The 24,121-nt window shown below is 44.6% G+C and overlaps 1 protein-coding gene across 2 annotated transcripts in view; it reads left to right on the top strand.

Moving 5' to 3' along the window:
• The first annotated feature begins 1,289 nt into the window (after positions 1–1,289).
• Positions 1,290–24,121, top strand: part of SORD (sorbitol dehydrogenase) — a 35,652-nt gene continuing 12,820 nt past the window's right edge. Inside the window, exons 1-4 of one of the 2 annotated variants that reach the window (XM_030842932.3) lie at positions 1,290–1,571; positions 11,825–11,858; positions 15,717–15,881; positions 23,101–23,260. In XM_030842932.3, the coding sequence (XP_030698792.2) occupies positions 1,290–1,571; positions 11,825–11,858; positions 15,717–15,881; positions 23,101–23,260 (641 nt within the window). The remainder of the gene's footprint in view (positions 1,572–11,824; positions 11,859–15,716; positions 15,882–23,100; positions 23,261–24,121) is intronic. The other variant, XM_060293571.2, reaches the window with a different exon arrangement.

Here is a 24,121-nt window from a genome sequence, read left to right as displayed (position 1 = left end):
GCATTCCAGAGCTTGATCCATGTTCATCATCCAAAAAACAATTTTGTTTTTGAGATCCTACACTGTACAGAACACTTTACCAGGTTCTGTTTAAGAAATGAGGCCTGGGACTTCCCTGGTGGTCCAGTGGCTAAGACTCTGTGCTTCCAGTGCAGGGGTCCCGGTTTCGATACCTGGTCAGGAAACTAGATCCCATATGCTGCAACTAAGAGTTCACATACCGTGACTAAAGATCCCACATGCTGAAACTAAGACCCGGGGCAGCCAAATAAGTAAATAAATAAATAAAATATTAAAAAAAAAGAAAAGAAAGAAAGATATGAGGCCTTAGCCTCAGTGGTCTTCCAGTGCATCTTTGGAAGGGATGAGTACTGGTGAAAATACAGGCTGTGTCCCATATGTGAGGCCTGCAGTAGGTGCCGCACTGAGACATCTTCAAGGAATGAGGTGCTGGGGAAAGTGTCCAGGAGGAGGTCAGAGGATCTGGTAGAGTGTCTGGAGGAGGAGGAAAGGCTGTAGGGAATGAAATCCCTACACTGTCTTCAAAGTCTGAAAAGGAGGGTGGGGCCTTTGCAGACTTAGGCCTTTCTAGAGGGCAGCTCACTCCCCTTAGAGTAAAACTTCACTATTTGTTGAAGGGGAGAGAGGCTTCAAGAAAAAATCTGGGCAGAAATCCTGCTTCTAATATAAGAAGCAGAGCTGGTTAAGAGAAAGTGGCTCACAGATTTCATTTCACAGCTCCTTTACACTGATGTGTCAGGCCTGTGGGATGACGCACCAACTCGTTCATTCACTTCTGGTGCCAGGCACTTTGTGGATGCTGGGGACATGGGGCCAACATGGACACTGCATCAATGCAGGGCCTGTTTCCCACTTGTAGACCGTGCCCCACCTGCAGCCTCAGCATTATCAATGCTAATAATACTGACCCTCAGGCCTCAGCTGCGACTAGACTTTACTGCATCAAAATCTCGGTGCTGGTCCTGAGAAACTGCCCCACATTGCCCATCCCCCTTATTCTGCAGCTAAAGTTTCAGAACTCTGGTCTGGGGGGGGTTGCCTCTGCAGACTACTTTCAGGGCAGATTGGACCCCTTGGATGTGAGACAGACAAACAGTGCAGGTGGATCTGGGTTGGCCTTTGCCACCCCTCCCTACCCCTCCCCACCCACTCCCTACTCCCTCCCTACACTCTCTACCCCTCCTTACCCCCTCCTCCCCAGCCCCCGGCCCCCCCTCTCCCAATCCCCTACCCCCAATCCCCCACCCCACGCCCTTCCCTGTCTTGCCATGGGGAGGGAGCAGGGCAGTCCCGCCCCGCCCCGCCCCTCCACGCAAGCCCCGCCCCGGCTGTCAGGGACTAGGAAACCCCGCCCCGAGCCGGGCGCGCGCTCCCAGGCAAAGCCCAGCCTACCGCCCCTTATCCCCAGCTCTGCACGGGGTCGCCAACCGAACCACCTCAAGAGCTGCGGATTGCAGCCTCGGCGGACCCAAGAGGTAGAGAGCGACATGGCGGCGGCCAAGCCCGAGAACCTCTCCCTGGTGGTACACGGACCCGGAGACCTGCGCTTGGTAAAACTGGAATGGGAGTGGGAAGTCTTGCCCGTTCCTGCCCTATTCACTTCCAAGCGCAGCCGCGGTCTGAGCTGGCCAATTCCAGCGCGGTGCGGGCCCCACACTGCGCGCCCAGGCCGCCCAGATAGGATCTGGTTACCATGTTGGGGGGAGGGGCACGGTAGGCGGTTAGTTTTAAGGTGCTAAGAGCAGGGTTCTTGTCGCGTGGCCTTCTGGAACCGAGCCCAGTGGCCGGCACGTGGCCAGAACCCAGGAAGGTTGCAAAATGATTGAAGCCTTCTCCCTCCTTTGCCAGCTGCAGATTCATAGTCCAGCCTCTTGTCATTGCACTTTGCAGAAGAGATACCAGGGAGGCTGCCTGGTTTAGAGGACACGTACTGAACTTCTCTGAGTAGACAGTGCAGGGCAGAAAGGGGGGCCATAGGGACATTTAAAAGCTGTGGAACTCGTATTTAATCTTTAATGCTTGGGGCTGATAAAACCTCCTTTGCAGGATTATTATGATCAGCGGAGTACCTAGCACTTAATAGATACTCAGAAAGTGCGAGCTCCTTCCACTTTCCTGCCAGCACAGGCCTCCATCTCCAAGACTCTTGGTGTTCGCCATGCCTGTTCCAGATTTCTGGATCTTGATAGTCTTCATGTTCTAAAGCTCCTTTCCTCCTTACCTCCCGTAGTCCACATCTGGTTCATGTTCCAGCCATTTTCCTTCCTGATGCTGCTCACCTGTCCCTTTAAGAGCATTATGTGTGTGTCTTCTCCACTCCAGATCCTGCCTCTGCTCAGTGGCTCATGGGGCCAAAGTTCTGGGAGCTGCAGAGTCAGCCCTGTGGTTGTGCCAGGGCTCCCTTGACAGAGACCTTCGCAGGCGGGCCTGGGCAGTGGGTATGTGGGACCAGTGCCGGCCATCTCTGCTGTTCCCTAGCACTTCCTTCCCCCTCACAGAGAACATGCGCCAGGGTCTAGATTGGAGAGACTCAGAAAAGTATCCAGATTAGCAGTTCTTGACTGTTTGAGAATCTGTGGTCTCTCTCCCCACAGAATGCAAACAGATGGAGTTTGGCAGCAGTTTCAGAGAGTTCATGGACTTCCTTTAAGCCTCTCCTTCATAGACCCTCTAGAGGTCTCTGAACCCCAGACTAAGAACTCCTGCCCAGAGCCAACTCATCATTTCCTCAGCTGGGAAAGTGCCATCTCCAAGCTGACAGGCTTCATTAGTTAACAGAGCCCAGAAAAGAACCCAGAAGTTCAGACTCCCATTCCAGTGTTCTTTCTACTCCCCTTGGAGCTTCCACCCAAGGTCCTGAATTAAAGTGACACTATTAGTTTTTATTGCTGCAAATGCCAGATGGTATTATGAAGAAAGGAAAGTGGTACAGCTCTACACAGCTTACAGAGTGATTTCAAGCTCAGTCCTGCATTCTACAAACATTTACTAGATGAGAGGGTGCCTGCCATGTGCCAAGCACTGGGCTGGGGGTCCAGAGAGGAGGAGGAGAACACAGCCCCTACCCCCAAGCTGCTCTAGGGAGTCAGACAGATGCTGTAAACAATAAAACTGTGTGAGGGCTTTGATGGAGCATAGAGAGTAAAGGCCTCACAGGGTGCCCTTGGCCCAGGGTAGAGGCTCTGGAAGAGATGGATGCTACTTAGCTGTTTCTTGGACGGAAACTGGGGGTCATTCATGTAAGTGGAAGAGCAAGTGCAAACTAAGTGAAGTACAAAATCGCAAGTCTTGTTTACCGGTCCTGTAAATAGTGTGATGCACTGAATGCACCGGTGGTGAAGCTGGAGAGGTAGATAGGCCCTGCCTCTCCATCTGCTCAGGGCCTGCCTGAAAGTCATGTACCTAATAATGAGCAGAACTGTAATTACAACCCCAGTATCTGCTTTACCTTAATTCCTAAACTCAGGCTCTCCCACTGCTCAGCCACTGTTTATGTGGCTCAGTAGAACAAAGCCTTGAATAAAGAAGAGGGAGGGTGGGGAGGCTCACCTACAGTTGGTCTTATCAGCTGTGCCTTAGAATCCCCTCCTGACTGAATTAGGGGCTGGGTTGGGGTGAGTGTATCCTAAAGAGATGAGAATGTGATAGGCTGGAGAATGTAGCTTATGGTTGTGGGATGTGTACGCTAACTGGGTGAAAGGGTTCATTCAGGGTGGATTCAGGAGGACCCCAGCTCTGTTGGAGGTGATGGGGTTCATTTACTAGACAAAGGAGAGTAGATTAAAATGATGAGATCAGGCTTGAATTTAAGATGTCTCTGGGACAGGACATTTTGGGGTCTCTGAGAAATTACCTTGGTTCTAGGGATCTGGAGACACTTGCAACCCAACACAGACCCTTCTGGCCCTCACCACTCCTTCCTGAGCATGGTCGTCCCCCAGCGCCTCCATAGGGAACTCCCTGGTAGGGTATCTCTGCCCTTGCACCCCCTTCCTTAAAGCAAATAGGCTAAGTGGTTTGGGGTTGAAATGGGGTTAGACCTGGGCCACTTGAAACTTGTCCCCTACCTACCAGGAAGGAAACCTGACACCCAGCCTTCCTCCTACCTGCCTGTGGAGAAGGCAGGATTCCCTTTTCTTTCTCCAAGCTGTGGCTGCAGGGAAGGAAAAATTAAACTCCTTCACTACTAGGTAGCTAGTGATCACCACAGTCCCAGCAAGGGCGGAGGCCTTGGGCCTTGGGGACTTGGGCCTGCACAGTGGTTTGGGCCTTGGGGCATTTATAAGTTGGGTGGTAAATCAGAGAGGGTGGGAGTGTATATACACATGTATATACTGAGAGACTGTCCGTTTCTTTATATCATTCCTTATCATGAGGACTTAGGACTCCTATATCCCCTCTTCCCCACACACACACCATTTTAAATAGAGAACGTGTGGACTTTTAAGGAGCAGTGGAAGAGGCGACCAAGCTGATGCATAGAGACGAACAGCCTATCAGCAAACAGTGTCAGCTGGCTGAGATCTCTTCAAATGGAAACAGTAACGAGGTCACAAGCCAGGTTGGGGCCAGAGTGGAGTTTAGCCCCAGCTCTACTGCTTCTGGTTGTATGACTTGCCAAATTACTTTCTGCTTCAGTTTTCTGTCTGTATGATGGGGATGATAGTAGTACTCACCTCTGGGTTGTGTGAGGATTAGATAGTATCGGGGAGTAAGAAATTTTCCTCTACCCTTCTAGGTTCTTCTGGCAGGTCTAAGAATTAAATTGACATGAGACAGGGGAAAAACAAAAATTTATTAACATGTATACATGGGAGAGGCCCAGGAAAACTGAGAAAGTTGCCAAAATGGCCAAAGCCCTCACCCTAAATACCATCCTCAGCTAAAGAGAAAAGAAGATGTTGAGGGCGGGGAGAGTCACTTATGGGAGGTTGCCAGGAAAAGCACAGAAAACAAGGGTAAGGTTGTTATACAGTTTTAAGTCATTGCCTTCTCCACTGATGAGTTTCTAGAGATTAGGTCATACTCCTCTTTTTGGTACTTTGAGGGAGACACCCTTATAAGTGGAGATTTCCCTTACAAATGTGTCACTTGGGTTTTCCGAGCTTTTCCCAAATCTGCTGTTTCTTTAAAAAAATAGCCAGCTTAAAATAATTAATATGCCCTAGAGACATATTTTGGGATGGCAAATTCTGCTCCCCTACAGAATTCTCTCTCTGAATTACTAGTTCATAGAGTTGGGATATCAAATAGTCAAATTAGTTTTTCTTTGAAGAAGCTGTTTGATGGGATAGTTTGTGCTTCACAAAGTATCAGAGATGAAGGACCAATTTTATTTTTATTTCCTGTTGGCCATGGACCAATATGTTTGTACCAACATTTGGATGCTGCAGCAATGTCAGAATGCTGTAAACATTTCTAAATGCTCCTATCAGTTTCTGTGCATATTGCATCACCTATCAGGGCCAGTCCATGGAGCATACTGAGTACACATTATCTCCCTTATTCTTGATGGCCAGCTCTATCCGATTCCAGGCATCTGGACAGGGAGAACAGGAGCAGCGAGGTGGACACCATGCAGGGGATGTAGTCACATTTTTGTTTTATGATTAGCTGCATGAGAAGAGAACAAGTTAAAGGGAAAAGAATCATTTCAGAGTGATGGGTTAATGTTGTTTAATTACAAAGGGCAGAGAAAATAGTGTGTCAGCATCAAGTTTAAACATTAATCAGAGTACCATGAAGATATTTCTTAGAGGTTTTGCTCTGTGAGGAAATGTATTATGCCAGGTGTCAAAAGAATTGCTTTGAATCTGTAATGATATTTCAAAAAGTAAGATAATTCTGTATCTGTAATACAGCACATTCAAGGCATCCCCTCCTTGCATATACACATTGCTGTTAAGATTTTGGATGAGGAGGAGGGGATTGTAGAAAGAGGAATGGTCCTAAATGTCAGGTCTCTCCCTGGTTTTGCTACTAGTAGACAGAGCTGCTTGCTTCTATAGAATCAAATTAAAGGGCCCTGAAAGTCTTCAAGGAAAAGCTGGGTTAAACTGGGAGATTACTGTGAGTGAGGAAATGCAGGCCACTTAACCCTTTAATACCTGAGCTAGACTTATAAGTCAGAGGCAGTTGAGGCTGAAAACAGAATCTAAAACTCCTTCAGAAAAAGAGAAAACTAGGTAGTAGCAAATAGCCTAAAGAAATGCCTCCTTTCACTTTCATCTTAATTATGTTTCAACAATAAAACAAAACCCAACCAGATAAACAATAGGCAGTTAAATCCAGCAAATACTGCCATCTCTGCCAACTCCTATGGAAGGGCAGTGCCTTTGTCTGCAAAAGGCCAAGAAGTAGAAAGCTAACATTTTCCCCTAAAAGCAGGAGGAACAGTAAACAATACCACAAATAGGATTTTAACATTTTATGTAATAAGTCCCAGCACTACTAAGAGACCTGGTAAAAGTAACCCTGTTCTGTGGGGAAAACTAGAATTATGGATGGATGTGGGGAAAATTTCTTTTAAAATTGCCTGATAGAGAAATTACGGAGGAAAAATACGTACTCATGTATACCGTATTGGCGTCCACTTGTTAAGTCTTTTAGTGTGGCTGTTAAAGCTGGCAGTTTTCCCCAAACCAGATTTACAAGAAGAACATTAATTGTTGGAGAAAATATGGTTGGATTTTGTGAAGTGATATTCAGCTCAATAATGTTTTAGAAATGTAAATGTTCAGTTACATAGACCTGAACACAATGAGCACTTAATCAGTGATACTAATAGGCTAGAGCATCCAACCAAGCTCAGAGTCTTCATATTTTCGCTTTAAATAAAGAAGCATCTAATAGGTTCATGTATAGTTATGTTCATACATTTTGAATTAGGAGGAATTTTTTTATAGTTTATTTATCACAGCTGAGAAATAATCCTTTAACCATCCCATATGGATTCAATTGTAGGTGCTGGGGAAACTCAGGAGAGGAAGGATGGTGAGGATAGGGAAGACTTTTTTCAGGAAGTCATTGTTTCTCTCCATGTTCATGATTCATGTTCATGAGTCTCTGTCCCTGACCCATGCCTGATCCCCAGTCCCAGGAGTACAGCGACCTATTGGACAACCCCACCTGGATGTCCCCCGACACCACAATCCCAACACACCCAAACCTAAAATCTCCCTGAGTTCCCACAGGAATTAGAAAGTCATTCTAGATGTCTCCCTTCCCCTCACTTCCCACCTCCTGTGCGATCTCAGTGAAGAAGGAGGGGAATTGGCCAGTGGAGAAATGTCCCCCTTGAGGTGAGGGAGTGAGTGTGCGGTGGTTTGGGAATTGCAGGAGGTTTGCAAGGAGGCAGGTAGCCCGCAAAATGAGGGGTTTAGGATTTTGCAGGGCCACTGGGCACTTTAAATGAATTTGTGTTTTAGAAAGATTGTTATCAGCAGGAGGCTGGTTGGAGCCCAGAGAGCCTGGGCTGGAGGCTGGAGACTGGCTCAGTGAACTTTGGGAGAGTGTCTGACCCTTCTACTTTGACCCCGAGTTTGCCAGAACAGGACCAATGCGGCTAGAACAAAGCCTTTTAGGATAAAGTGGCCAAATGGGAAACCTTTGGATTTTCCTCCCACCCTCAAAACACCCTTCAAGCCCTGAAGGGAGGGGGAAAGTTGAGGAGGGAGGGAAGCAAAAGTAAGATTGTCTGCTCCGCTCTCCTTAAGGGTGTAGGGCAGCCAGCCAACAGGTTGACAGGAGACCTGGCAGGCAGAGCAGGTGGCAAAGGTGGGCTGCAAGGACCTAGGGCAAAACTGGCCGCTTTCTCCTAGCCCTGCCTGTTGTCCCTTACTCTAAGGCAGGGAGTACGGCTTTTACACTCAACTGATAGAATCAAGCCTAAAAACACTGCTGGAATCCTACTTGACTTTCTTCTGAATTCCAGCCTTTGAAGGAGCAGTCAAGTTCTCTTAATATAGACGTGAAAACAAGAGAAATACAGCTTTTCCCCAAAACAATTTTTAAAAACTACCCTTTTCAAGAGGAAACGGACAGGGTTGTCCAGAGCTGGTTCAACCGTATTGTGAGCTGATTATACAGAAAGGATTTTGATTTTATTTCTTTTATAATAAGAGCTAATTTATTTACTGTGAGTCGGGCACTGTTTTTATTTTGTTTTGGCCGTGCTGCATGGATTGTGGGATCTTAGTTCCCTGACCAGGTATTGAACCCTGGCCCTTGGCAGTGAGCGCGAGGAATCCTAACCAGTGGACTGGTGGGGAATTCCCAAGGGCACTCTATTTTATGATTATCTTCATTATACAGGGGAGGAAATTGAAGGCACAAAGAGGTTATGTAACTGCCCCGAGGTCACACAGCTCCTGGAGGGGAGCCTGGGTTTCAGCACAGACAGCGATTCCAGAGTCTGAGTTCTTCACCACTGTACCAGCTATGTTGTCTGGAGGAGGGAAAGGGCATCTTCTAATTTCTCCTCATGTTGAGGCCATTGCTGCAATCCAGGCGAGATGTACTGAGGGTGTGAACTCAGATGTGCAGCTGGAAGTTGAGGAAAGGGGGCCAATAGTGTATATTCAGGAAATATATATTTAAGCTAATTGGAGAAAATATATTTAGGAAAGGCAAGATAACATTTAGGATGTGAGAGGCACTTGAGATGATTCTGTGTTCCCACAGAGAGTTCTTCCTGAAGTATTTCCGTGATTTATTTGTGGTGGTGGTGCCAGTGGTGGGGAGACCTGAAGGTCATGGAAAGGAGAATATGTAAGTTAAGTATTTCAGTGAAAAATGCTGTAAAACTTACATAACTCAGTAAGGAACGGTTACTCAACTCCTCTTTATCCCCTTGTCACTATCACTCACAGAAAGATAAGAAATCCTGTTCAGGAAACTATGAATATGCCTGATTACAAAACCTTTGGGAATGAAGAAAGGGGGCAGGGGGTTAAAAGTGAAAGTTCCCGATCTCAGAGGAGCTAAGAAATTTTGATACATGAAAAATAGGATAAATGAAAGAATATCACCACCATAATCTGAGACAGAAAAGGAGATTAAGTAAACAGGATTTAGCCAACATCATACCAAGGAACCGTAAATGAAAAGCAGGGTTTTTTTAGTAACCATGCTGTAATAACTTTTGAAGACCTTGTGAGCCCTGCAGCCACGCTTAGGATAATATTTACAAACTTAGAGACTGGTCTTAACATGGTCTAGTGCTTAGGTGGCATGTCTCCTGCAGAGAAGGGAGACAGGAGCCAAGCTGAGCTGTAAGGGTGATTAGAATCAACAAGAAAGAGAAAAAAAAGTTGGTTTTCAGGGAGAGGTATTTAAGTTCTCCATAATGTGTGTTCTGCTACTAAGGAAAAACCAGGTTATCGGCACAGCACCCTCTGGTGTCCAGGAGAGACGCTGCAGCTTTGCCCAGGTGGTAAGGGCAAAGTTGGTCAGCTCCGTTAATTCCAACAGACATTTACAGTAGTAATCTCTAGTGACCCAAGGGCAACTTGGTGTCCCCAACTGTGGCTTTGAGTTTGGATCTTACCACCTTTCCACCCCAAATGGGGTGTTTGGGCCTGGCCTGGTTGTAGCCAAGGATGTGAAGAGTATGCTGTGGAATTCCCAGTGCCCGGGAAGCTGCCTACTAGTGTCTTTAGGGGGCTATGAGGGTGGGGGAGAGTACAGTTCCATGTTTGAAACAAAAGGCCTTACTTACTCTTTAGTTTCAATTTAACCTGCAATTTAAAATTTTACTCTGTGTAACAGAAGCAGAACTTTACACAGCAGTCCCTGATACTGTGTAATGCCAGATGTGGAACCAGCAATTTTGAGAAAGGTTTTGGTGACAGCCAGCTATCCGGAGTTGCCGGTCCTAGATGGATTCCCTCCTTCCCTCCCTCCTTTCCTTCCTTCCTTCTTTCCTCTCTGCCTTCCAAATTTATTAAGAGATGAAAAAGCTGCCTCTTGACCCCACGTGATGCTGCTTTGGATGCAGCTCCATCATTTACTACCTTAGTGTTACTATAGACAAATTGCTAAATCTCCCCATTCCTCAGCCTCATCATACGAAAAATGGGGTAATAATAAAGGCACTACATAGGATTGTCCTACGGATGAGCTGAGGTGATGCATACACAGCACTTAGCACAGGACCTGACAAAAGGAAGTTGGTCAGTGTTAGCTAATCAGCATTAGCATTATCCCTTTGACCTTTGTTTCACTGGAGACAGGGAGTTCAGATAAGCATTGAGCTGTTACAACAGAAAGGGCTGGTAATCTCCAATGAGCAAGAACCTCAGACTTCCTGTGGAAATACTGTTATGGAGGGTGATTATTTAACCAGTGCAAGCCCCCCAGGTTTGGAGCAGGGCACTGTACCTGGTGCCAGAGATGGAAGGCATAGTCTTTGGCAACTAGGTACTTATCTTGCTAGCAAAATAGCCCTAGGATTATTATTATTTTTTTATATTGGAGTATAGCCGATTGACATGTTGTGATAGTTTCAGGTGCACAGCAGAGCGACTCAGCCATACCTACAGATGTATCCATTCTCCCCCAAACTCCCATCCCATCCAGGCTGCCACATAACACTGAGCAGAGTTCCCTGTGCTATACAGTAGGTCCTTGTTGGTTAACCATTTTAGTGTACATGTTGATCTCAAACTCCCTAACTATCCCTTCCCAGCCCTAGGATTATTTATTGCTACCCATAAAAGTATCTGGGGGAGGCCTTCTGAAGGAGGCAAGGTTTGAGCAGTGCTTCCTCCCAGAGCACTGTGCATTAGGCCCAGTTCCAAAATACTCATCCCCTGATTGACTTTCCTTACATCACCACTGAAGGAGAAAAGGCAGATTCTACCTTGGGGGTGCAGTGGGATGCAGTGAGGCAGACTTGGGAGTCAGACACACCTGGGATTAGACCTGGTTTATCCACTCTGGCCATATGACCTTGACCAAGTTATTTAACTTCCTAGCCTCAGGTTTCTCATCTACAAATGGTGGCCATGTGCCATGATGTATGTAAAGCCCAGTAGACTGTCTGGCACAGTATGTACAGTGAACCCTTTTTTACATCCCTTCTCCCTCTTCTTGCTTGGCTGCCTTCAAAGAATTAATAAAATGAACACTTGGATTTGGCTACTCACTGCCCTTCCTCCCTGTCACCAGGAATTTCCTAGCCAGTTGGCAGTGGGAAAAAAGCTTGGTAAATTATCATCATCCTCATCATAAATAGCTGTGAACACTAGATTGCTTTTTAACTCGGTGAGAGTGGGCAAAATGCAGGTCCTATGTGTTCCCAAGGGGCCTCTAAAACACCACATGGGAGATTTTGGAAGAGAGTAAGTAACAACTATTGGTCTGTGCACTGATGTGAATGAGCGGAGCACACACACTTTCTCCAACCTGTCTAGAGACAAAAACCCTCCCGTGCAACTGCCAGAAACACCTCATCCTTGCCCTGTATGAGTTTGCCAGACCAAACAGATCTGTATTTAAGGATGTATTTTCCACATTCCATATTAGAGACCCAGAAGCATCCTTTCTCCCAGGGTGTGCAAGTAGTATACTTTTTCTTGGTCCACGGCAAATTGCACCAGTGGGTGGGATGAGGTCAGAAGTTAGAGTCAGCAGTATTCAGGGTAGCCCCTCAGGCATCCACCCAGCAGCAGTATGGTCTGAGTCTGTGTTAATTATAAGAAGAATTATTTGAATGAAACTTTAATATAAAAAAAGAATGAAAATGTTCATAAGGTAAAGTTGTTGTGCATACTAAATGGTTTTTCTATTTTGTTTCCTTTAGGAGAACTATCCTATCCCTGAACCAGGCCCAAATGGTAGGTCCTGGGAATACTTGCCTTATATTTTATTGTTCCTTACTGTTTACCCTGGAGACACATGTGCATTGCTCATTTAGCCCTCTTTTTCTACTGTTTATTACTTAAAAGCCTCCATTAAAAACTATGCTTTTGGGCTTCCCTGGTGACGCAGTGGTTGAGAGTCCGTCTGCCGATGCAGGGGACACAGGTTCGTGCCCCGGTCCGGGAAGATCCCACATGCCGCGGAGCGGCTGGGCCCGTGAGTCATGGCTGCTGAGCCTGCACGTCTGGAACCTGTGCTCCGCAACAGGAGAGGCCACAACAGTGAGAGGCCCGGATACTGCAAAAAACAAAAACAAAAAAAAACTATGCTTTTGTTAGGCTTTCAACGTAGTCCATTGTCCCCAGCGTGACTGGATAGATTCAATCTGGCTGCTACATGAAATAAAAGAAACAATGGTAGAACCAAGAGAGTTACCGTATCAAACTGCTGACTTCTCCCAAAGAGTTTTTGACATAAAATTCTTCAATTTATGGACCAAAGGCAGAATTGTTCCTGTTTTGAACTAATGACAGAGTTACTCTGTCCTCTTTAAGCCAGAGGTTGGCTTATATTTGGGTGGCTGAATCATGTCCTAACCCTAATCCAAACTTTGAAATGGAGTGAGTCTATAGATCTTAATCTTTTAATTACAAAAGGGAACACCCAGGAAGGTCCAGGAAGACCAGGACCTTCTGTCCAGTGGGGATGGGAGGTGCTCCATGCAGCCCTACCCTACTACCCTAATCAACCAGGAGCAGAAATCGGGTGAGCACACTGGGGCAGGGTTCCCTTCACCTTTGCTCCACTCCTTCTGGCCGAACCTGCTGAGCTGAGCTGACATGCACGTTTCCTGTACTTTTGGAGGTCATGCCACCCTCTTAGCTATGGCAGATCACAACTGACAGTTCTCTAATTCCTTCCATCTCTGGAGTCCCACAGCAGGAAGTGAGGCTGGTGGTAAGGGGCAAAGTGTCTATAGATAGCTCATCCCACACCCAGCCACTCGGTTCTCTTTCTGTCCTTGATGAGTTGGGGGTGTGCTTCCCCACCTTGTCCCACCTTACCCCAGAACTGTGGCTTCTGTGTGAACATCAGATTGAAGGCAGCTTTCTTAGAGCCTCTAGAGCTTTGCTACTTAAAGACCAGTTGGGTTACTGATCTATAGCAATAAGAATACAGACAATAGCTGTTTCTATCAGTGTTTACCAAGTAATGTATATTTAAGGCTCAGTGTTTTTACTGAGATATTACATTCAGAGAAGTGAAAGAGACACTTCATTGTGTTCTGAAAAGTTGGTGTGGATTCCAGAGGTGGCAAAAAAAAAGGGGTGTGTGTGGCTGTTTTGGATCCAAAGGATCCTTTACTGTTTCTCTCTCTGGAGCAGCATTCTTCTCTCTTTCTTGCCGTCCTTGAATTGGAAGGGGAAATGATGGTAAATTTCAGCTAGAGTTCTAGCAACTCAAATTTAATCTCTTATTATAAATTGGTAACTTCACAAGAGGAAACTCTGAGGTAATTTTCCTAACTTGGATGACTTTTCCCTACCTTTGAACTCAGGATCCACCCTGCCACTTCTTACTCTGTTCGCCAAAGCCAAGGATGAAGGAAGTTCTACAGAGCCACACCTGTTGGATCTCCCATGGTTTGTGGCAAGGGCAGTGTGTAAGACATCTGAGTGCAGAGCAGAGCTTTGGGTATCTTTGTCTTTCTAAGGCAGAACTTTTTCTCAGGGAGATATTTTGTAATGTGGTAAACTCAGTCAGACTAGACCAGTAATCCTTTGGGATTTAATTCAGCAAAGGGGCTCAGTAGCATCATTATTGTAAACTTGGAAAACTGACAAAAACAATATCACCAAATCTCACTGTATTCAAAGCTGTGAAGGAGAAATGCCAGTTGAAATCTTTGGATGGTTTAAATTAAAGGTGCACTTTTGAACAAAATAACAGGCATGAAGAACTCAGCCTGATAGCACACAAAGTATTGGCAAGCCTAGATTGTGCCAACCTCTCATGAATGGTTAAGAATCAAGCATAGCATATTAATTGTCTGGAAACAGTTATCTCCTAGAAAACAGTTTTTTTCTCTTAGGTAGTTGACACACTTCTTCCTACTAATAATATCTTTCATTCGGTACTAATCAGAGTTCTCCAGAGAAACAGAACTGAGAGAAAAGTTATTATTTCTATTTATTTATATATAGATTTACTTTGATATAGAGAGAGACAGGGTGGGGGAAGCTGCCTAGTCTGAAATTTGTAGAGATAACCAGCAGGTTGAAACTTCAGGTAAGTCTTGTGGAGAATTCCATCTCCTTCAGGAAACCTCAGAATTCTTTTAAGCCCTTCAACTGATTGGAGGAGGCTTATCCACAGTGTGGAGAGTAATCTGCTTTACTCAAAATCTACTGGTCTAAATGTTTGTTTTATTGAGGTATAATTGACATATAACGTTATATTAGCTTCAGGTGCACAACATAATGATTTGATATCTGTATATATTGTGACGTGATCACCACAATGTCTAGTTAACATTTGTCATCACAAATAGTTACAAATTTCTTTACCTGTGATGAGGACTTTTTTTGTTTGGCTGCATTGTGCGGCATGTGGGATTTTAGTTCCCCGACCAGGGTTGAACCCGTGCCCCCTGCACTGGGAGTGCAGAGTCTTAACCATTGGACCGCCAGGGAAGTCCCGACGAGAACTTTTACGATCTATTCTCTTAGCAACTTTCAAATATGCAACACAGTATTATTAACTATAGTCACTATGCCGTATATTACCTCCCTATGACTGATTTATTTTATAACTGGAAGTTTGTTCCCTTTGACCTCCTTCACCCATTTCACCCACCCTCCACTCCCTGCCTCTGGCAACCACCGTTTTCTGTATCTATGGAGCTTGGTACGTTTTTGTTTTGTTTTGGTTTGGGTTTTGGTTTTAGATTCCGCATATAAGTGAGATCATAAGGTATTTGTCTTTCTCTGACTTACTCACTTAGCATAATGCTCTCAAGGTCCATCCATGTTGTTGCTTTTTTTAAAAATATTTATTTATTTATTTATTTATTTTTGGCTGCATTGGGTCTTAGTTGCTGTGCATGGGCTTTCTCTAGTTGCAGCAAGCAGGGGCTACTCTTCGTTGCGGTGCGCGGGCTTCTCATTGCGGTGGCTTCTCTTGTTGAGGAGCATGGGCTCTAGGTGCGTGGGCTTCAGTAGTTGTGGCTCGCGGGCTGTAGAGTGCAGGCTCAGTAGTTGTGGCACACAGGCTTAGTTGCTCCGCAGCATGTGGGATCTTCCCAGACCAGCACTCGAACCTGTGTCCCCTGCATTGGCAGGTGGATTCTTAACCACTGCACCACCAGGGAAGTCCCAAGATTTCCTTTTCTTATGACTAATAGTCCATTGTGTATATATGCCACATTTACTTTGTCCATTCATCCATCAGTGGACCCTTAGATTGTTTCCATATCTTGACTATTGTAAAGCTGCAATGAACATGGATGTGCTTAAATGTTAATCACATCTAAAAAGCACCTTCACAGCAACATCTAGCATTTGACCAAACAACTGGGCACCGTATCCAAGCCAAGCTGATGCATAGAATTTGCCCTCACATGCAATTATTTTGCTCTGTGGAAGCTTTCTTGCCTTACAAGACTTAATCAAGTTTGCTGTTTAGCTTGTTTTTCTCTGTGATCTAAATCTTGTACCTGGCCTTTGAAACCAAGCCCTCTCCTTCATCCAGAGGAAAAACTCCAGGGTGCCTCAGAGGGGCAGAGAGGTCCTTCCCTCCCTCACTTGTTTTTTCCTTCTCCTTTATCTTATCAGAGGTGCTGCTGAAGATGCATTCTGTTGGAATCTGCGGCTCAGATGTCCACTACTGGCAGCATGGTCGAATTGGAGATTTTGTTGTGAAAAAGCCAATGGTGCTGGGGCATGAAGCCTCAGGAACAGTCGTAAAAGTGGGATCATTGGTCAAACACCTAAAACCAGGTCAGCAAAGCCCTTCAGCCAATGGGTTTGTTTATTCATTCAACACAAATATCTGTACGTGATTTCTCAGGGTCAGGCCCTCTGTTAAACACTGGGGATACAGCAGTGAACAAGACAGTCTCAGTTCCTACACACATGGATCTTATGTTCCGCAGGAGAAGGCAGCTGGGACAGACAGTAAATTAATCAAAATTGTGTTGAGGGCAGCAGAGGAGAATACAGGGTGCGATCAGTGTATACTACCCTCCAGACCCCTGGCTTGTCTGAGGAAGGACAATTAGTTCAACACCTGAAGGCAAGTAAGAAATAAGCCAAGTAAAGGGGAGGGGGAAAATGTTCCAGCCACAGGAACGACAGAATGCCTCTACATGCTAAGAACCAGGGCCTTCTATGCAGCATTGATCTTATTGGATGACTGGGAAACCACCAATATTTTTCTAGATTTGCTTAATTCAGGGAGGAATTCTCAGCTGTGGCAGATTGTGATGTTCCCCAACTCAGTGAATTAAATCCAAGCTGTCTTAGAATAGCCAGCTGTTGACTTTAACCTTCCTTTCCTGATGAGGCCACTTAATAGCCTGGGGATGATGGATTATTTAGGGGAAGGAGGGAGTTCTCAGGAGGTGCCGTCCTGTGTTATAAGGCTCTCTGATCCTGGCTGCATGGTGAGGGATCCACTAGCTCTGAAGAAGCTAGACATGTGTCTCATTTGGGAATGTTAAGTCAGGCCCTTCATTTGTCATCAGTGAAGTCGAGAAAGCCCCTGAAGTTTTGCAGGGTTATCCCAAAATGGAAGGTTCATAGCTTCCAACAGCCACTGATTGGTTCTTACCTGTGGGACAAGGTCTCTAAATATAAGTCGTAATAGGAAGTGGGCTTCTCTAAATTTAAGTTATAACAAGCGCTTAATCAGCATCTACAATGGGTCCAGCCTTGTGCCCAGTGCTTTGGAGGATATAGAAAATTGAGAAGGTATGATCCCTGGATGCTTCAGTTTAGTTGAGGAGACCAGATATCAGGATATACATAAATACTTATATACATAAAAACCTATATATATATATACATGTGATTATTTTAAGTTGCTGATCTCTTAAGTTTAAATGCATTTTAACAATCCTTCATTTTTACTCCCCCAATCCAATGTTCAATGTTTTCAACATCATATTTTACATATTTTTGTTTTGTTTATCCCTTAATTTCTCATTATAGATATAGATGATTTTACTACTTTTGTCTTTTAACCTTCCTCTTATCTTTATGAGTGATTGATCTACTATCTTTACTGTATATTTGCCTTTAACAATAACATTTTTCCTTTCATAATTTTCAAATTTCTAGTTGTGGTTTTATTTTCCACTTAATGAAGTCCCTTTAACATTTCTTGTAAAGCCATTTTAGTAGTGCTGAACTCTTTTAGCTTTTGCTTGTTTGGAAGACTCTTGATCTCTGTTTCAAATCTGAATGATAGTCTTGCCAGGTAGAATATTCTTATTCCTGGTTGTAGATTTTTCCCTTTCATTACTTTCAATATATCATGTCACTCCTCTCTGGTCTGCAGAGTTTCTGCTGAAAAGTCAGCTAGCTGATAGTTTCATAGGAGTTCCCTTGTATGTCACTAGTTCCTTTTCTCTTTAAGTTTTGCTTTGGGTTGATCTTGTTTGAGAGTCTGTACTTTCTGGACCTGCATATCTGTTTCCTTTCCCATGTTAAGGAAGTTTTCAGCTATCATTTATTCAAATAAGTTCTCTGCCTTTTTCTCTCTCTCTTCTTTTTCTAGGACCTTTATAATGTGAATGTTAGTATGCTTGATGTTCCAGAGATCTCTTAAACTATCCTTGTTTTTTAAAATAAATAAATAAATTTATTTATTTTGGGCTGCATTGGGTCTTCGTTGATGCACAGGGGCTTTCTCTAGTTGTGGCGAGTGGGGGCTACTCTTTGTTGCGGTGCATGGGCTTCTCATTGCAGTGGTTTCTCTTGTTGCGGAGCACAGCTTCTAGGCATGCAGGCTCAGTAGTTGTGGCTCGTGGGCTCTAGAGCGCAGGCCCAGTAGCTGTGGCACACGGGCTTAGTTGCTCCACAGCATGTGGGATCTTCCCGGACCAGGGCTCGAACCTGTGTCCCCTGCATTGGAAGGCAGATTCTTAACCACTGTGCCACCTGGAAAGTCCCAAACTATCCTTGTTTTAAAGAATTTTTTTTCTTCTACTACTCTGTCTTCCAGCTCACTGATCCATTCCTCTGTATCATCTAATTTGTTGATTACTTCTAGTGTTTTTTTGTTTTGTTTTGTTTTCTTTTTGGTGGAAAGGAAAGCTTGCTTTATTGTGGATGCGGGCAACCAAGGTGCGGGGGGGGGGGGGCGGGGGGAGGGCGGACGCCTGTCCAAAGGCCGACTCCTCCCTCTGACAATCAGTTGGCTACAGCTTTTATAGACAGAGGGAGGGGGCTACATGCAAAAACAGCACAGTCGGCTCTGACAGTCATCTTGAAACTAATCATGAGGTGGTCTGATCAGGGTCATCTTGATTTAAGTACATTTAGGCTTCAGTTCCAGGGTCGGTTTGTTCCCATTTCCTTGAAGCCAGTTCTCGGAGTTGTGGCAGCTTATGTCATGGCTTCAGTCTGGTCATCATGTAGTTAATATTTTCCACCTGGAAGGGGGTTTCAGTATCTATAAGACAGCTCACAGGATATGGCTCAGAATATTACCTATAGCCCTTGAGAAGGAACTAAAGTTCCTTGAGTATGCTTAATGACTAAATTATTATTATTTGTTCTCCTTTGACTGTTTTCCTTTGTTTCTGCATTTTCTCACTTCTCTCATTAAACTTATTCTTTGGCTGAAGTTTTTCCACAGACAAAAGGCAGGCTGAGGACATGGGGAGAAGGACCATAGTAGGGTCCTGCTCTGTTTCAACATTGTCAGATCATATTAAAAAATGTTGTCTATAGGGAACCCCTTTTAAAATATAAATATTTAAATAGATTACAAATAAAAATATATAAAACGTTAGCATGCACACACTACTCAAGAGAAAGCCAGTGACTATATTAATATCATAAAACATGTAATTCAGAGCAAAGAATATTACAAGGGATAAAGAGAAGTATTAGAAAAATTCACCAGAAAGACATAATAATTCTATATTGATGTACCTAACAGTAAAACTTCAAAATATACCAAGGAAAGACCTACAGAATGAAAGGAGAAATAGACACGTCTATATTTATAGTTGGAGACTTCAGTATTCCTCTCTAAAAAACTGATAAAACAGGAAGATGGAAAAATCAGAAAGGATACGGAACACCTGAATAATACTAAAGTCAACTTGACCTAATTGCCATTTTTAGAACATACCACCTAAAAGCAACAGAATGCACATTTTTTTTCAAGTACACATAGAACATTCACCATGATAGAACATGTTTTGGGAAATAAAACCTCAACAAATTTAGAAGAATTTAAGTCATACAAAATACATTTTCTGATCATAATGGAATTAAACTAGAAATCAATAACAGAAGGATATCTGGAAAACTCCCAAATATGTGGAAGTTAAATGACACTCATCTAAATAAACCACATGTCTAAGAAGAAGTCACTAAGTAAACTAAAAGAAATTTTTTTGAAATGAAAGGTAATAAAAAAACAATGACAGTTGTGGGATGTGACTAAAGTAGTGTCTGGGGGAAGTTTATAGCATTCAATTCTTATATTAAAAATAAGAAAAGTCCCAACTCAGTGATGTATACTTCCACCTCGTATCCTACATGAAAATAAAAGTCAGATGGAGTAGTAAATAACTTTATTCAGAAAGGCAAATCTTCTAAAACTATTATAAGGAAATTTGGGAGGGAGCTCAAGGGAAGATTGTAGGGGTACAGCACAGTTTTTGATTTTCCATATTACCCTGCTAGTGTTGGAGAGTCTCCTTCAGAGGCAGGGGGCGGCTGTGGCTCACCGCGGGGACAAGGACACTGGCAGCAGAAGTTCTGGAAAGTACTCCTTGGCATGAGCCCTCCCAGAGTCCGCCATTAGCCCCACCAGAGTCTCTAGTGTATTTATTTTTAATTTCAGTTATTGTATTCTTCAGCTCTGTTTGGTTCTTCTTTATATTTTCTAACTCTTTGTTAAACTTCTCACTGTGTTCATCCATTCGTCTCCCAAGTTCACTGAGCAACTTTATGATCATTACCTTGAGCTAACTCTTTATTGGGTAGATGCTTATCTCCACTTCACTTAGTTCTTCTGAGGTTTTATCTTGTTCCTTTGTTTAGAACATAATCTTCTATCACCTCATTTTGCCCAATTCTGTTTTTATTCCTATACATTAGTTAGATCAGTTTCATTTCCCAATCTTAGAGAATTAGACTGATGTAGGAGATATACTGTGGGGCCAGCAGCACGCTCCCTCTGGTCACCAGAGGGGTATCACCTATGTGGGCAGCATGGGGCCTTCTGTTGTGGCATGCTGACTACTGTGGGTTGGTGGGTCTGGTTCCTGGCCTAGTTGGCGGCCATGCCCTGCTTTGTGCCAAGGCTGCCAGCCACTGGTAGCTGAGGCTGAGTCCTGGCATGGCTGGCTGTACAGCCTGTGGGGTCCTGGGACTGGTTCTGACTGGTTGGTGGGCACGTAAGCCCTTTGCACTAATAGGCAAGAGGGAGAACTCCAAAATGGCACTTGTTAGCACCAGTGTTCTTGTGGTAGAACAGGCTCCCCCAAATTGCTGCCGCCACCATCTATGCTCCCAGAAGGAGTCCCATTTACCTCCTGCCTCTCTGGGAAGCTCTCCAAGATTAGCAAGGGGTTCTGACCCAGCTGCCTTTTAAATTACTGCCTCTGGGCTTCCCTGGTGGCGCAGTGGTTGAGAGTCCGCCTGCCGATGCAGGGGACACGGGTTCGTGCCCCGGTCCAGGAAGATCCCACATGCCGCGGAGCACCTGGGCCTGTGAGCCATAGCCGCTGAGCCTGCACGTCCGGAGCCTCTGCTCCGCAACGGGAGAGGCCACAACAGTGAGAGGCCCGCGTACCACAAAAAAAAAAAAAAAAAAAAAAATTACTGCTTCTGTGCTGGGTCTCAGTGTGTGAGATTTTGTGAGTGCCCTTTAATAGTGAAGTCTCTGTTTCCTACAGCCCCCTCTGGCTCTCTTGTACAAAAGTCTTGTTGGCCATCAAAGCAGATGTTTTGGGGATTCGTCTTCCCAGTGTATGACCCCTGGGCTGGGGAGCCCGATGTGGGGCTCTGACCTTGGATTCTCTTGGAGGAGAACCTCTGCATTTGTAATTATTCTCCTGTTTGTGGGTTGCCTACCCAGAGGTGTGGGTCTTGACTATACTGTATCTCTGCCCCTCCTACCCATCTGTTGTAGTTCCTTCTTCATATCTTTAGTTGTGGAAAATCTTTTCTGCTAGTTCTCATTGATAGTTACTCTGTAAATGTAATTTTGGTGTGCCTATGGGAGATGGTGAGCTTAGGTTCTTCTTACTCTGCCATCTTGGTCACATCCTCCTGCCTTTTTATCTTATTATTTGAATTTCCTCTGTGATAGTACCAGCTCAGATAATTATAACAATGATAAATTCAATAAAGATTGTTATTAATGCTACTATATATTACTACTACTACAATCACCATCAATACTGGTACTTTTAATGTGTACTTACTACATACCAGGACTACACTATCCAGTAAGTCCTTTGAACACAAAAGACTTATAAAAATAGCTTAACATGTCTCTGCTTGGTGAAGGGCAGACCTCTCACAGGTTCTTCTCAGGCTCCTAACACAGTCCTCAGGCACAGGTGGGCTCTAACTCTGTTAGTACTCCCTCTGGGGGTGGGGTGGGGATTGTCTGGGAAGGGACTTGAAGGAATGAAATTTCTGAGGTAGTGTTAATGTTCTTTGTCTTGATGGGAGTTTACATTACACAAGTGAATGCCTTTATCAGCTTCGTCTAATGATCTACTTAATATTTGTGCATTTTGTCAGCATCTAAACTTTACCTTAATAAGGAACCATAAACAAGTTTTGAAGTCTAATGATATGCAAGCTGAAGTATAATGATAGGAAGCTGAGTGATGTGTACCCATGTGTGCAACCTACTTTGAAATGCATTAGAAAAGAAGATGAATTGATGGATGGAAGAGAGATGGATAGATGGGATGGATATGTGATAAAGTGAATGTAGCTAATTTTTTTTTTTTTTTAAGTACCAAGGATCTTTATTCTCAGGGCTGATATTGAATCTGTGGTTGCAGGTAATATGTCACTATTTTGAGAATAAAATTTCTCGTTATCTTCATTCTTTGCAAGTCTTCAGCCACAAAGTTACACATTATTCTCATAACAAGATAAGTGAATCAGGCTAGAAGGGATTAAGGAGGTACACTAATGATGATAAAAGCAAAGGGGAGCAAACACTTCTACAAGCATATTGTCCCAGTTACCTTGAAGGTTAAGTTTCAGATTAATTTGTAGCTAAATGTTAATTGAAGAAACCAAGCTGAGAACATCTGGGTGCTCACCATACAGTTCTTTCAACTTTGCTGTACATTTGAAAATTTTCATACTAAGAAGATGCAAGAGCCAATTCTAAAGCTGGGTTTCCAAGTGGGCGTAGTGAGACACAGAATAGAAGTACAATAGAGCTGGCCATTCACAAGCCTGAAAGTTGCTCTGCTGTACCCGTCTGAGGCCTCTGTGGGTCATTTGCCTTAGTGGTTCTGCTAACCAGGAATCAGTTATTGTCTAGGAGACTGAACATAAAACATGCCATCATTATGACTCCCTTCAGCATATTATCAAAACAGGTGAAGAAAAAATGCCTGCAAATTCCACACACTAGCCACCTCTTTCACAGCAGTTTGAAATGGGAACTAAACCTGGCTTGATGGGACTGGTTGTGTGTTTCCCAAGCTGGGAGGTGGCTGTGGAGCTGGAGGGGCAAGTTGGCTTGTTCCATGAGCCAATAAAAGAGCAGGCAGGCCAAACTAGCCTGTGAAGAGGCGGACTGGTCATTTTCTTCCAGAGTGTATGTGCTGCATTTGGTATTTCCTTTGCAGGCACTAATGGGCTGGGCTTGCCTGGCGTACCCTGGGTCCCCAGTGGGGAGGGAGGCTCATTCGGCCAGATTCCCCTGCTGGCATCTGTCCATGAGCACGTGTCTCTTCACAGCATCTCTGCCCCTGCCTGTGTGTTTTTTTTCCCCCAGGTGATCGTGTTGCCATTGAGCCTGGTGCTCCCCGAGAAGCTGATGAATTCTGCAAGATTGGCCGATACAATCTGTCACCAACCATCTTCTTCTGTGCCACGCCCCCTGATGACGGGAACCTCTGCCGGTTCTACAAGCACAATGCTAACTTCTGCTACAAGTTAGTGCCCATGGCCCAGCTGTGCCACCTGGGACCTCTTCTCCAATGTTTGTTTGGTGCTCTTTCTTCTAGTTTCCTATAGTGGTTTCTTCATTCTTTTTAGCTCATAATTCTAGACATGAGGCATCCGTTGGCAGGCCTGCCCTTCTTGGAGGCATTGAGGGAGGGTAGCCCGACTAGGGCTAAGACTGACTCACAGTGCTTGCTTTTTAGTCTTTCACTCTAACTTTCCCTCACCTAGAGCCATAATAGAAAACCATTGCTGAAATCACTCACTCCTCTCCAGCCATCTTGGAGATAATTTATTGTAGTTGTCCTCCATTATTGGTTTCCACTGCAGCGACGAGAAAGAGATCTTGTAACAGTAGAAACCTCGGCAACAACTAGGATTTACTGTGGCGTGGAGCCAGGGCAATTTGAGCTTTGGGACCCTGGATCCACTGCCTCCCAGTGAGTGACTTTGAGGAAATGACTTAACCTTCTTCTGCTTCAGTCTCTTTTTTTTTTTGCGGTATGCGGGCCCCTCTCAATGTTGTGGCCTCTCCCGTAGCAGAGCACAGGCTCTGGACGCACAGGCTCAGCGGCCATGGCTCACGGGCCCAGCCACTCCGCAGCATGTGGGATCTTCCCGGACTGGGGCATGAACCTGTGTCCCCTGCATCGGCAGGTGGACTCTCAACCACTGCGCCACCAGGGAAGCCCTGCTTCAGTCTCTTTTAATCACTTGGAGATTAAATAAGGCAATGCACATAAAGTCACAATTATTGTTTGTTTTTTTATTTATTTTTGGTTGCGTTGGGTCTTCGTTGCTGTGCGTGGGCTTTCTCTAGTTGTGTCGAGCAGGAACCACTCTTCGTTGCA

This window comes from Globicephala melas, chromosome 2 (assembly GCF_963455315.2).
Source record: "Globicephala melas chromosome 2, mGloMel1.2, whole genome shotgun sequence".
In the NCBI taxonomy this organism is placed as follows: Eukaryota; Metazoa; Chordata; class Mammalia; order Artiodactyla; family Delphinidae; genus Globicephala; species Globicephala melas.
Note: the sequence above shows the minus strand (reverse complement) of the source record. Positions and strands in the feature narration are given on the sequence as shown.